Source organism: Lissotriton helveticus, chromosome 12 (assembly GCF_964261635.1).
Source record: "Lissotriton helveticus chromosome 12, aLisHel1.1, whole genome shotgun sequence".
In the NCBI taxonomy this organism is placed as follows: Eukaryota; Metazoa; Chordata; class Amphibia; order Caudata; family Salamandridae; genus Lissotriton; species Lissotriton helveticus.
In genome coordinates, this window is record NC_136073.1 from 880,215,731 (window position 1) to 880,231,239 (window position 15,509).

Sequence of the window (15,509 nt, forward strand, 5' to 3'; positions counted from 1 at the left end):
CCAGAGTATCCAAATAAATAAAGTGTTGAGACCTTCACCGCCTAATCAGTTAGCACTTTGCATTCTGGGACCTGTAATTCTTTTCTCAATATATCCCATCTCACCGCATAAAGCGCTTTCTTGAGGTGTGGGAGAAGCACACCTGATTTCTGAATACCTGTCTTGCAGGCTCCACGTTGTGTCGAAATGACTCAAGGCGCCTTTTAGTAAATTGTAAATTTTTCCAGGTTGACACACCCACCCCGTGTAGAAGTCCCGACCCTCCCCGCGCCCCTCTGCCCCGCCCCAGCTGCCTTGACCCCGCCTCCTTTCCTGAAAGGTGACTTGTTTCTGCAATTACAGTTTCCTGCCCCACCTGTTTTGTACCTTTTCTAATGTCCGTGCTGTCTACCTGATCTGTGTGAATATTTATGTTTTCTTTATTCCAGAGACGGAGGAGGCGTCCCCTCGCAGGCAGCACAGAGGCGAAGAGACGGGCGGGGACTTGAGCTGAGAAACAGGGCAACATGTCGGCTCCAGGTAAGAAGCCTTCCTGCTGAGGAGTGGCCGGCTCTCGTTACAGAAAAGAATATCTATCTATATATATCTCTATGTCTAGTACTTTCCCTCTTGCCGGTTTTAGCTATGTTATGCTATGCTTAAGTAACTCATGTAAACATTTTATGTATTTATAAAGTTTATTCTGTTTCCCTTTCTATGTTATGCGACGCTCCAGAAACTGATGCAACTATGTAACAATGTTCTGAAACAATGTCCTACCTCATGTAAAGCGCTCTGATACCTCCGGGTCTAGCCAGCGCTATGTAAAACTTAAAAAAAAAAATATATATATATATATATATATATATATCACTTTGGAATGCACCTGTCCATGCCAGTCCTCTTTATTAATATGTGGTGCTCGCAAGATATAACAAATAGGAATTCATTGTAAATAGTTTTTTTATTCTATTCTATCTTCTTGGATTTATCCAGTAATAAGTGAAGATAACAAAGTTTTATCCTATTTACAAATTGATATATATATATATCTATATCCTTTTGCGTATTTGCACAGTAAGAACTACAACATTCATGATGTTGTCTATGTCTATGGTCACATACGACCCTTGACCCAAGGGTAGGTCGGTCCCCCTGCCTCGTGCAGCGCCACCAGTGCTCTCGTGCCCTCTGCCCTCCAGTGACTGCCTCTCTCTCCTCTTTGCTCCCCACAGGTCCCCCATCGCTTTTTTTCCGCACTTACCGCTGTCTCAGCCGTTCGTTTTTTCACTACTGCCATCTCTGTTGTCTACGCTCCTAACCTTGTCTCTTTCTCTCCCTTTTGCTCCCCACAGGTCCCCCCTTTTGCTCTTTTTCACACCTGCCGCTTTTTGAGCTTGTTCGTTTTTTTCCCCCTTTACTCCTTTTTCTCCCACAGGTCCCCGTCTCATCTTCTTTCCTCTTTACAGGCCCCCGTTCATCATTTTGCCGCCTCCCCCCCTCCGCCGCTCTTTTCCCGCCGTTTTTTCCGTAATCTCTCTTTTCCCCGCCTACCCTCCCGCCGCCCCCCTCCCAGCTGACCCCTCCTCCCCCAGCTACCCCTTAAATGGCGGGCGCGCCGCTGTCTGTGCCTGGACCGCGCCCAGCGCCAGGACCCCTGGCCCCCACGACCCCCACCCGCCCCGCCTGACCTACGACACCGCCACCCTCACTGCCCTCAACCACGGCCACGCACCGGGTTGCTGCCGCGCCACCCCGAGACGAGCCCACGGACCTTTTTCCTGCCGCAACTGCCGTTTCACCTGCCTACGGACACCCAACGCACCCCACAAGAAAAACTCCCCCGGAAACAACCTCGAATGTATCCTGATTAACACCAGAACCGTCCACAGGCACGCCATCGAATTGTGGAACCTCATTGACTCCACAACCCCGGACATCGCCTTCCTCACCGAGACCTGGATGAACCCCTCCTCGGCACCCAACATCGCCATAGCCATCCCCAACGGCTACAAAATCATCAGAAAAGACCGCACTAACCACACCGGGGGAGGCATCGCCATCGTCCACAAGAGCTCCATCCGCATCTCGACCAACGCCGACAACACACTCCCCGACGCCGACAACAATCTCCCCAACGCCGAACACCTCCACTTCCTAATTCACAGCGGCCACAGGATCTCTGCGACTCCCTCGCAGCCTTCTTCCACCACAATGTCACCGACATCTACAACAGCCTCACCACAACCAACACGAACCCCCCCACCGGAACTCGCCACCGACAACACCGCCGTCCACACCTGGAACCCAACCACCACCGAGGAAACCACCCGCATCATGAACTCCATCCATTCAGGATCACCATCCGACCCCTGCCCGCACCACATCTTCAATAAAGCCAACAACGTCATCGCACCCCACCTCCGTGACATCATCAACGCATCTTTCACCACAGCCACCTTCCGGAGAATTGGAAACACGCCGAACTCAACGCCCTCCTAAAGAAACCAACAGCTGACCCCACCGACCTCAAAAACTTCCGGCCCATCTCGCTCCTCCCGTTCCCCGCCAAAGTGATTGAGAAGATCGTCAACACTCAGCTCACCACCGCCCTGGATACTAACGACTCACTCTACCCCTCTCAATTCGGCTTCAGAGCCAACCACAGCACCGAAACCGCCCTCATCGCAGCCACGGACGACATCAGAGCCCTGACTGACAAAGGAGAGACCGTGGCCCTCATACTCCTGGACCTCTCCGCAGCCTTCGACACGGTATGCCACCGTACCCTGATACGTCGCCTCAACAACACCGGCATCCGAGGCAAGGCCCTGGAATGGATCATCTCCTTCCTCTCCGGAAGAACACAGAGAGTCCGCCTCCCCCCTCCCCTTCAGATCCACAGCTACTGAGGTCATCTGCGGCGTCCCCCAAGGTTCCTCCCTCAGCCCCACCCTCTTCAACATCTACATGTCTCCCCTGGCGAACATCGCACGCAAACACAAACTCAACCTCATATGGGTGGGTTCATGTTTTCATGTCATTGGTCTTCTCAGGAGAGTATTCCCTCTGCTACCGGATTTCACCAGGAGAACGTTGGTCCAGTCACTAGTGTTAAGTAGGCTGGACTACTGCAATGGTTTGTTGCTGGCTGCCAATGAGGGTATCCTGGCTAGATTGCAGGTTGTGCAAAACACTGCTGCACGACTAGTTTTAAACGTCCCGCCTCGTACTCCCTCTAAACCATTGTTGGCCAAACTGCACTGGCTCCCAGTAAGGCAGAGGGTGATGTTTAAGATCTGCTGTGTCATCCATAAATGCCTTATTGGAAAGGGTCCTGGCTACCTCACTGAAAAATTCATCCCCTACGCTCCATCCAGATCCCTGAGATCAGGAGATCAGGAATTGCTATGTGTTCCTAGGGCCATGAAGGCTAGAAAGGGGGGTAGGGCCCTATCTGTAGCTGGCCCTAAGTTGTGGAACCAACTCCCGAAGGAAATCAGAGTATGCAGGGAACATTTCCCTTTGAGGAAGAAACTGAAAACGTTCCTTTTTAATTATTAGTTGGTTTAGGGCTTTGAACTATATTATGACGAGTTGCTGTTCTTTAGTTGCTGCCAAAGGCGCGGAGATACTCCTCCGGGAGTCGATTCACAGCGCCATACAAACATGCAAATAAATAAATATCCTACGCGGACGACACCCAGCTCATCCTCTTCCTCACCATCAACCCCACCTCAGCAGGAACCAGACTGCACGAAGGCATGAAGGAAGTAGCGGACTGGATGACAGACAGCCGGCTCAAACTCAACACCGATAAGACGGAGGTCCTAATCCTCGGCCCTACACCCACCGCCTGGGACGCCTCCTGGTGGCCCCGCGCACAAGGAAGCACCCACCGACCACGTCCGCAACCTCGGCTTCATCCTGGACTCATCCCTCTCCATGACCAGACAGGTCAACGCGGTGACCTCAGTATGCTTCAGCACCCTCCGCATGCTCCGCAAGATCTTCCGCTGGATCCCCACCGACACAAGAAAAACCGTCACCCACGCCCTCGTCACCAGCCGTTTGGACTATGGAAACACTCTGTACGCCGGCATCACCATCAAACTACAGAAGAAACTTCAACTAATCCAGAACGCAGCCGCACGTCTCATCCTGAACATTCCTCGCCACCACCACATCTCCGGACACCTGAAGAAACTCCACTGGCTCCCAGTCAGCAAGAGGATCACCTTCAGACTCCTCACCCACGCACACAAAGCCCTTCACAACCTTGGACCTAAACTCATCAACCACCGTATCTCCTTCTACATTCCCCCTCGCACCCTACGTTCAACCGGACAAGCCCTGGCAGCTGTGCCTCGAATCCGCAGAGCCACCGCAGGAGGCAGGTCCTTCTCCTACCTGGCAGCAAAGACCTGGAACTCTCTACCCAGCCACCTCCGCGCCACACAGGACCACCTCTCCTTCAGAAGGCAGCTCAAGACCTGGCTCTTTGAGCACTGACCCCCCCCCCCCCCCCCCCCCCCAGCGCCTTGAGACCCCTACGGGTGAGTAGTGCGCTTTACAAATGCAATGATTGATTGATGATTTGACCAGGGGGCTGGGATTGGCAAGTCACTGAGCATTATAAAAACAAAAAAGTTACAAACAATCGTTGCATGTGAGCAAGGGCTTGCTTAGCCCGAAACGCGTAATGCACTTTTTCCAGCTGTACTTGTCAAAATAAAGAGACCTGTAACTGATCCTGTGGTCCGTCTCCTGTGTGAACGCCTCGCTGGTCCGTGTGGGATTGGAAGCGGCGTGGAGGAGTTTTCGTGCATATATATATATATATATATATATATATATATATATATATATATATATATATATATATATATATATATATTCACTGAAAAAACCATAGGTTTCACACCAGTTATAGTTAGGAATTAGCATTTAAAAAACCTATGAAATTCACTGAAAAAACCATAGGTTTCACACCAGTTATAGTTAGCTGGAAGTTTTACTCGCATAAAACCATTGAAATTCCCACGTTATAGTTAGTTGGACTCACTATAACTTGCGCGTGCAATGCACTGCTGATGACGTCACATATTACAGTGAATTCAGTGAATTTCATAGTTTTTTTAATAGCAAATCTCTATAGGTATAAAAAGTGAAAAATGTTATAATGAATTTTATATTGTATAATTATGTAATATATATTTTTTTTTTGCCCCGGAGCGCTCCCGGGGCGCGTACCGGTGAACGCACGGGTAAGCGCAGTGCTTTGGCGCGCCCCGGGGCGCGTACCGGTGAGCGTCCCGTTAGCGCTATTCTCGCAAACGAAAACGACATTGTGACGTTTCGCGTAAACGCGTGATGCGTCATATGACGCACTGCGTAAGGGCACCCGGAAGCACACGAGCGCATACGATCGCGCAACGTCCTGACGCGCTTACGCTACGCACCCACGGGCGCGCCCCGGAGCGCGCCCCAGGGCGCGTAGCATAAGCGCGTCGGGTCATGTGACCTGAAAATAAAACTTTTTATTGGTTCATTTCACTTTCGGTTTCCTAATGATGTAAGGCCAGGTCATGTGACCTAAAAATAACACTTTTCATTGGTTCAGAACAGTTTTCTTTTCTAAATGATGAAAGACCCCACCTTTTTTCCTCATTCTACTTTTGTGCTTTGAGAGAGGTAGACCTGCAGTTATTTCAGTAGAAAATGGCTACATTAGCTGCAGCTGCTGGAGCTTCTGGACCACCACCATCACCACAAGGACCACCACAACTTCACAGTGGTGGAGATCAAGAAGAGGAGGAAGATGAGGAGGAGGAGGAGAGGAGATTCGTCCGAGAGGACAATATTACATACAAACCTAAAGAGCACATCATCTGGCAGTTTTTTTCAATCCCCAAGGACAAGAAAAAAGTAAATGCGCCTAAGGCAACCTGCTTAATATGTCATCAGGAGCTGTCAAGGGGGAATCCCAACAAAAAATACTCCTTTGGCAACCACACCATGATCAGACATATGCTACACAAGCATCAAAATAACTATGCTAGGGCAGAGGTCAGGGAACTGGCCAGAAACCCTGTCCAATCTTCTGCCAGCACCTCCCAAACTAATGTTCCCACCCCATCGGGACCGGAAATTAGGGAGATGTGCTCCACCATACAAACAAAGTTTTCCAATTTTAAAATGGTTTGTATTTTTTGTGGACAAACAATATGCTATGGAGAGCAAAGCATCACACTTATTAACCGTGCTTGGGATAACCACAAGTGCCCAAGGAAACATTACTTTTTTCCGCCTTTTTTTTTTGCTCCTGTTGAGCCCTTTAGAATTCCCTGTTTTTTGTTTCTCCCCTTAAAAAATACAAAAAAATATAAAACTGTTCAGAAAACCCAAAAAAAGTAAAAAATGTTAAAAAAAACAGTTCTTTTTAGAACTAACTTTAATTTATAAAAATAAACCTATATTTTTAAAGAATCTCTGTTAATCTTTTTTCTGCAGGGTACGCTCCCCGGTGCGCGTACCGGGTGCTCCCCCCGCGAAAATCGATTTATTTTTTATTTTTATTTGCCCCGAGGAGCCTTTTATGGCCCCCACATCAAACCTAGAGGGTCAAGGGGGGTCTACCCCGCCCCCTTTTGGTCATTTCCCCCTTTGTTTTTCGCCACCTCTTGTGTCTCGATCCTACCGAGACACAAGATGGCGGCCGCTCCGGACTGTTTGGAATGTTTACAGACACCCGAGAGCCTTCCGCGCGCGAACTCGCGTTACTCGCGGTGCGCGCCCGGAGCGCTCCCCGGTGCGCGTACCGGGGCGCGGCTATAGATATATATATTTTTTTTAAACCCAAATTACTCAAAATCCACTGGAGCACAAATCTTGAGACATAGAAAAGGCACATCAGGCTACCAGTCCCTACAATTTTGCCAAGTTTGGTGAAAATCCATTCAGCCGTTCGAGCTAAATGTGAGTCCAACCGCCCTATGGAAATTAACATGGAGAAAACACGTTTTGGGACCCCCCTTTTATCTCGGCCCCCACTTGACGAATCCCCCCAAAACCGTCAGGGAAGGAGCGGAGAGCCGCGAGGCAAATTTGAGGAAAATTTCAGGCAGATTCCTCAACCGGCGCCAAAGTTATTCCAAATAGAATGTTGCGATTTCCCTATGAAAAACAATCCTAACTATAACTACCTACTGGCGACCGCCAGTAGGTAATATATATATATATATATATATATATATTACCTACTGGCGGTCGCCAGTAGGTATATATAGTTAGGATTTTTTCTCTATGGGTTTTTTGAAAATTCTATGTCTAATAACTTTGGCGTTTGTGGACGGAATCGGCTGAAATTTTCAGGAAAATGGCACATTTTGTTTCTGAGCAGCCCTTGAATATTTGGGGGGGGTTCGTCCAGTGGGGGCCGAGAAAAAAGGGGGGTCCCAAAACGTGTTTTTAACATTGAGTTTTCCATAGGGCGGTTGGCCTCACTTTTAGCCCGAACGGCTGAATGGATTTGCACGAAACTTGGCAAAATTGTAGGGACTGGTAGCCCGATGTGCCTTTTGTAGGTCTCAATATATGTGCTCCAGTGGATTTTGAGAAATTAACGTTTAAAAAAAGATATATATCTGTAACAGCGGACCGGTTAGCGCTCTGGTTCGCGGACTTTTCGCGCAACGGAGCTTTGTGAAGCGAAGCTGATTGGTTCTCCGGCGTCTGTCAACATTCCAAACAGTCCGTAGCGGCCGCCATCTTGTCTCTCGGTAGGATCGAGAGACAAGAGGAGGTCAAAACAAAGGGGGAAATAACTATAAGGGGGCATAGTAGATCCTCGCTGACCCCCTAGGTTTGATGTGGAGGTTTTAAAAGGGCCCCGCGGGGCAAAAAAAAAACAAAATAATAATAATCGAACGGCTGAATGGATTTGCACGAAACTTGGCAAAATATTAGGGACTGGTAGCCCGATGTGCCTTTGCTAGGTCTCAATATATGTGCTCCAGTGGATTTTGAGAAATTAACGTTGAAAAAAAGATATATATCTGTAACAGCGCTCCGCTTCGCGTACTTTTCGCGTTACGGAGCTTTGCGAAGCTGATTGGTTCTCCGGCGTCTGTCAACATTCCAAACAGTCCGTAGCGGCCGCCATCTTGTCCCTCGGTAGGATTGAGAGACAAGAGGAGGCCAAAGCGAAGGGGGAAATGACCATAAGGGGGCATAGTAGATCCTTCCTGACCTCTTAGGTTTGATGTACCATTTTGCCAAGTTTGGTGTAATTCCGTTCAGCCATTCAGGCTGTAGACGTATGTAAATGTCCTATGGAAAATTGCATGGGGAAAACACATTTGAAAGTGTTGAAATTTAGAACCAATTAAAATGTTACTTTGGTTTTGTATTTGTGTGTGATGAAAGTTAATTGGTTATGTATATATGTCAAATGAGAGGAAACCACAGCCATTTTGTGATACTACTGTCTGAGGTACATTTGTGAGGAATTTTTGGTGGTGAATTTCTGGTGTTTGATTTACACAGTACTAACACTTCTGCTACTTTTAAAAAGGTGAGTTGTTAATTTGTAAGGGGAACTATGTTGTACACTTGAAGATAATTTGAAAAATGTTTTCTGTTATTTATTTGCAGTCCTTCTGTTATACTAAATACTTGATGAAGTTAGTTTTATATTATGTATTACTAAAAACGATAAATGAAAGTGATTATTTTTTTCTGCAATTTACAGCAAGCAATTTCAAAATAAAATGGCTCACAATGAAGAGACCGTGGCAATTTCTTTTGAATTGTCCACTACATTGATTGAAATTGAGAGCACCAATAATGAAATATTGTCACAAGGAGGACATGACTTGTATGATTCCATTAGATTGATTGAAATGGACAGCACCAAGAATGAAATATTGTCACAAGGAGATGACTTGAATGATTCCACTACATTGATTGAAATTGAGAGCACCAATAATGAAATATTGTCACAAGGAGGAGATGGCTTGTATGATTCCATTAGATTGATTGAAATGGACAGCACCAATAATGAAATATTGTCACAAGGAGGAGATGACTTGAATGATTCCACTACATTGATTGAAATTGAGAGCACCAATAATGAAATATTGTCACGAGGAGATGACTTGAATGATTCCACTACATTGATTGAAATGGACAGCACCAATAATGAAATATTGTCAGAAGGAGGAGATGACTTGAATGATTTTTTTGATCAATCTCTTGATGGCGAATTTATCGAGTGTTTGGAGACCATAGAGTTACAAGAATCATCATTGCAGACTTTTAATGAGGAGATTCCAGATGAGATGATTGAAGAGGAAATTACTGATGAGGACATGTTACTAGTTGTTTCAAATTTAGAAAATTCTGAAGAATAAATTTATATTTAGAAATCAAAAATTGTTTGAGACATTATTTATTTTTATTTTTAATTTATGAGGTTGTAGCGAAGTGATTGTAGTATAAAATGAGACTTATAGTATAGAGTGCAACATTTTTATGTTACATGGTAAGTTTACTCATATTTACTTCCCTTCTGCCACTATATTATCTCCAATGTGTATTTGACATGTCTTCTTCATCTCCGGCCTCCTTTCTCTCACTGTGTGTCTCCGATGCATCTTATCGCTGGTATTTTGTGTAATTACAGAAGAGAGTAAAATAAAATAGTTCGGAACGTGAAAAGGGGGCAAAGTAGAGTACTCCTCACCCCCTAGGCCTTTTTAGGCGGTCCCAAAAGGATCAGTTTCTGCTTTCCTGAGAGATTATGGTATGAGTTCCATATACCACAATAACTTGCATTACAACATGCAAGATATCTATCTCCTATTACCAACTTTTGGAGATATTCGCGCTAAGCGCGAATATCTCCAAAAAGTAACACCTGCCCTGAGCAGTTCTTAGCCATGTTATCCAATGGGAGGTGGATAACATGGCTAAGAGTATTAGCTCGGTAATGCATGAATATCGCTGAGTTTTTAGCGATATTCATGCATTGCGGCCGTTTATTATCGCATTTGCGATAAACCTTGATAATAGTAAGGTTTATCTTCGATAATTTCTGACGATGCTTAGTGGTAAAAAATTGGTTGGTAAGCATCGTTAGCGATAAATATCGCTTAACTTTGGTAATATGCCCCAACGTCTGTTAACGTTCGATTCGAAGGAAATGAGGAAGTGTTGAAAAACATTGTCTGCGCCATCTTGCCTTTTTTGAAATGCCACACTTTTGTCGTGCACGGCAGCCATTTTAGATGTCTTGACCAGACCCACTCTCTGCACGCTGTCGATTCGTAGCATGGCTCCTCACCCTCGTAAGCATCTCCCCCAGGCACTGGTCACCACCGCTCTCTGTCTTATGCATGGGCAATAAACCTTCCCCCATCTGCGCTGCTCTTCCCTGAGAATCACACTCTGTGCCCGCCCGACACCTCCCTTTCGCCCTATTCACTACCGCACCCTCTGACACTCCTCTTCCTCTGTGTCCGAATGTCCAGGCCGGTCCTAGGCTATCAGCTAGCCCTGCAGATGTAGTTTATGGCCCCAGCTGTAAAGAATCACCCCTCTTCAAAGGAGTTATAGTAGATCAAGGCCCACACCCGATGTGATCCGTCACAGCACACGCGTTCCTACTATCTGAAAACCATCCTGTATTGTGATTGGGGAGGGGACCGAGCCTGAAGCGGAAGATTCCAGGAATGACTCTTTGTACATCAAAGTTTTTACAATTATGTGTCACATTAAAAATATATAGCACTCCAACAAAGTAGTAGGAATATAAAACTTTAATAACATATAAATATATACAACAAAACAAAAACAGTAAAAACATTTAAACAACGAAGAGACCGTGGCCATTTCTTTTTAATTATCCAATAGATTTATTGAAATTGACAGCACCAATAATGAAATATTCTTGTCAGTAGCGGTCTGTTGTGCGAATAGTTCCAAGGCAGCAGAACGCGCTGAAATCTAGATGGCACGAAAGTGATGTCTAGTAAGTTGCCGCCCAGCAAAAAACGGCGTGGGGCGCCGCGGGGGTGAGTGAGTCCAGTAGGCACCACAGCTATTCTTACCGGCATTGCAGAATTACTGCTGGGGACAATGCCTGTGCTGTAGCAGGGTCACAGCAGAAACAAAAAGGATTCTGTTGAAGATGTTGTTGGTTTCAATTTGAAAACAGTTCTGGTGTCAACTGCTATGCTAATGTAGTGGTTAATGTTTTGTTTTCTCTAGAAAATGTAAAAGAGGGGGAGGCAGTCCAAAGTTCCGTTAAAAGGGCAAAGGAAAGGATCGGTGGTTTGAACTATCAGTCAAAAAGGGGAGGGGGTGCAATAATTTTTCCTACCGGGTCACACTGTGCTTTCACCGGAAGTGAGGTCTGCAGGATTGTAGTAATTCAAAGTGAGGCTGGCGCCAGCATGGGAGCGCCGACGTCCCGCGGATACAGTTTCGTCACTCCACGGGCGATCATGGCAGTCATTCCCCATCGGGGGTCGGAGACTCCCGCGGCTCCTCTAGAATCTTCAAGGTCGTGGAGGACTACGGTGGTGGAGTCAACCAGTGACCGGGCCATTTCTTTATGTTGGGCCCGCTCTTGCCAGGTCGACAGCCATTTTGAGAGTTCGGCAGCTACCGGCGATCGCGGGGTCACATGAGCGGACGGGCTCCACCCTGCCGGGCGAGACGTTGCAGCATGGCCACAGTGGAAGAACCGTTATCTAGGTCGTTCCGAAACTGTGCAGCACTGTAGTTGTTAGGATGCCACCGCCTGGAGCGCTGAGGGTGCAGCTGGGAAGCCTCCACCTGGGGAGGCGGGAGAGGCCTGTTCGCACCGTCTCTCCCTCCCAGTGCACCCCACGGCGTCTCGCTTGAGATTTGTTATGGCCGGACCAGGCGATGAGGACGAGGGGGGGGTCGGAGGCATGTGCAAGACATCCCCCTCCAGTGTTGTCGCAGCCATTATAAAAGAAAGAAGTGTCCCGTCCGTCTTCGGGCCGGGCTTCCGGTGGATGTCGGCCGGACGCCCCTGGCTCTGGCCCCATGAACGGGTTTCTTGGTTTATCGGCTGCAGCCGGATCCCGTCGGCCTCGGCCCCCCGACCGTTGGTGGTCGGACCGGAAGAGCATGTGGCGGGACTACCTGCAACTCTCAAGGGCCACCGCGGCCGGACTGGGAGAGAGAGGGGAGGGTCGAGGAGACATTCCCCCCCCCTGCAACTGTTCAGCGTTGTAAAGGCAATCCCCTGGCCGGGTCCCGCTGGTCTCGGCCTCTCCTCCGGCTACACCCTACGTTAGGATCTCCTGGCCGAGGCGTGGCAGCAGGACCTGCCTTATATGGGCTGCTCCCGGCTGGGCGTAGCCGGAACCCTGCCCCACCTTGGAAGTTTCCAGAGTGGGGGTGGATGTTCTACTGACTTGCATTTTCCCTAGTCTATCGATTTTTTGGGCGTGGCAGGCGGTGGGACAGCGAGGGGTGATTTGGTTTCTCTTACTGTTTTTCTGGTCTCTCACCACTGGCATATTTTAACGTTTTCTTGTTTCTAGGACATTAATAGGTTTTATCATTACGTTATGTTATCGTTTCTTTGTTCGTTGTTTAATAAAAGTTCATGTTCATCAGTGGCCTACTGATTTTCGTTTTCCTATTTTTTTCTTTCCAGGTTGTTTCATGGTAAAGTTTCTGTTAACAGGATACAGTGATCACTTCGTTATTATTGCATATGTCCTTTTCACTAGGGGTGCTCTCTGGTCGGGCCAGATGACGTATCTCTAGTAAATGGTCCGGGTGAAAAAGGTGCATCAATCAGTGGGGAGTAGATAGGCATGACAGATTACAACGGGGGAGAACGGTCCGCATTACGTACCCTTTCACTACTTGCAAAGATTTTCCTACGTTTATTTGCAAACAGGGAATACCTCCAAAAAGAACTAATTCCCAAACAGTCAATGTTCGGACAATCAATCAATCAATGAGGAATGAAATAGGTATGACGTGTTAAAGGCTTGCGTTACCTACCCTTCACTATCTGCAAAGGGAGATAGAATATTCCTATTCTTCCTCGTTTGCAGGTAGAGAAGATCGTTAAGAGAATTAACTTCGAACAATTCAATGCTCGATTGAAACAATCAACAAGGGGTACTGTGAACACAAATGAACGCCGCTTATATACATACGCATTGCTATTTTCAACAGGTTGTTCCTAATGTTTCTATTTTAGCGAGGTCAAAAGAGATCCCATTAGTGGCCTACTGATTTTGCTCGATTCCTTTTGTTTTTTTACACGATTTTTCGCTATCTGCAAAGACTAAACAGAGTATTGCGACTCTGTGCTTGTTTGTAAATAGAGAATGAACCAAAGAGAACAATCAATCAAATGGAGAGAGAAGCAGGCACGACGGATTACAAAGGGGGAAAGGGCTGCGTTAACTACCCTTCACTATCTGCAAAGAGAGAGTACTCCTAATAGAAATGAGGGGTGGGGGGCAGCAATCAAAGCAGATCAGTGTGCATAAACACGAAAAAAAAAATTCTTACCACGTACTTGACATTCGAAAGCTTATGATATTTGCTATTAAAAAACCATTGAAATTCACTGAAAAAACCATAGGTTATAGACCATATATAGTTAGGAATTAGCATTTACAAAACCTTGAAAATTCACTGAAAAAACCATAGGTTATAGACCATATATAGTTAGGAATTAGCATTTAAAAAACCTTATTTTACTCACACAAAACCATTGAAATTCCATATATAGTTAGTTGCACTAACTATATATTGCGCACCCGCAATCCACTGCTGATGATGTCACATATTACATCATTCATGACATGGTCAGTGACATCACTGATGACATCACTGATGACATCTCAAATGACATCACTGATGACATCTCATTTGACATCAATGACCACATCACTGATGATATCATTCATGTGACAATACAATGCATCTCCTCACATTTTAATATAACCTCTGTTTCACCCAGTGTTAAAAACAGAGTATAATTTTTGAAACCATTGACACACCAATACTAGTTACTACATACGTACTCACTGATTCCTACGTCTACACACACATTCACTCATTCACCCATACAATCATTCATACATACAATCACTCATGTTTACAACACAATCATATGCACTCATACACCTATACAGACACTCACACTCTGCCACTCATCCATGGAGTTACTCACACACCTAGTCAGTCCTGTAAAGAATCAATCACACTTCCATTTTCTACTCTATACAGTTAAACATAGAGCACCTTACGTTTTCAACCATATACTAACACATACTTACTCTCTTATACAATCATTGATACAAGTACACATTGATCTGTACAGAGTCACACACCTCCCATCCAGCCACACACACACTCAGTCTCCCATGCAAATACTTGGGCAATCAATCAATAACCCATATAGTTACTCATATAGCTACTGATCAACACATGCAGCAGTTTACAGAACAACAGACATAATGATGCACAAATTAAGACAGTTTAGTCACTAACCCATGCACTCAGTGAGACACATTTAATCACTCACTCATACATTCAGTCATGCACCTACTAAATCCTTCGTCCAGACACTTATACATCCACTCATTCTTCAATATGTAAGACATATTTTAACTTTACAGAAACATAGTCACTGGATGTTGTCATCAGTGATGTCACTGACCATGTCATGAATGATGTAATATGTGACATCATCAGCAGTGGATTGCGGGTGCGCAATATATAGTTAGTGCAACTAACTATATATGGAATTTCAATGGTTTTGTGTGAGTAAAATAAGGTTTTTTAAATGCTAATTCCTAACTATATATGGTCTATAACCTATGGTTTTTTCAGTGAATTTTCAAGGTTTTGTAAATGCTAATTCCTAACTATATATGGTCTATAACCTATGGTTTTTTCAGTGAATATATATATATATATATATAAAATTTCTATGGCAAAATTAAACCCCTCATTTTGTTCCTTTTCAAATTAAATGTATTAAGTGTTACCACTTTATTCCAATCAAGATGACTTCAGGTGTGCCATACTTTTGTCATAAGTAAGACTGTTAGCGCTCTAGTTGTTCTTTAGAACACTCTGGGACATTCTGTCATTGGGCTATAGTTGGGCTACATCTGGCTGATATTTGGGCTACATTTGGGCTCTTTTGTCTCTGGTGGCCATCTTGGGAGACTGCATATCACAATTTTTTTAATGAAATATAAGAGGATTTGAGAAGTCACTCAAAATGTGCCCTAATTTTTCTTTCTTCAGCACTAATAATAATTTCTATGGCAAAATGAACCCCCTCATTTTGTTCCTTTGCAAATTAAATGTTTTAAGTGTTACCACTTTATTCCAATCAAGATGACTTCAGGTGTGCCATACTTTTGTCATAAGTAAGACTGTTAGCGCTCTAGTTGTTCTTTAGAACACTCTGGGACATTCTGTCATTGGGCTATAGTTGGGCTACATCTGGC

General features: G+C 45.5%; 1 protein-coding gene across 6 annotated transcripts in view; it reads left to right on the forward strand.

Annotated features, from left to right (window-relative positions):
* LOC144797747 (phospholipid scramblase 3-like) overlaps positions 1-15,509 on the forward strand; it is a 180,930-nt gene that overhangs the window by 62,421 nt on the left and 103,000 nt on the right. For 5 of the 6 annotated variants that reach the window (XM_078668493.1, XM_078668492.1, XM_078668491.1 and 2 more), the window contains one exon: positions 429-519. In XM_078668493.1, the coding sequence (XP_078524619.1) occupies positions 507-519 (13 nt within the window). In that variant the 5' untranslated portion in view covers positions 429-506. Of the gene's footprint in view, positions 1-277; positions 320-428; positions 520-15,509 lie in introns of those variants that run through there. The other variant, XM_078668496.1, reaches the window with a different exon arrangement.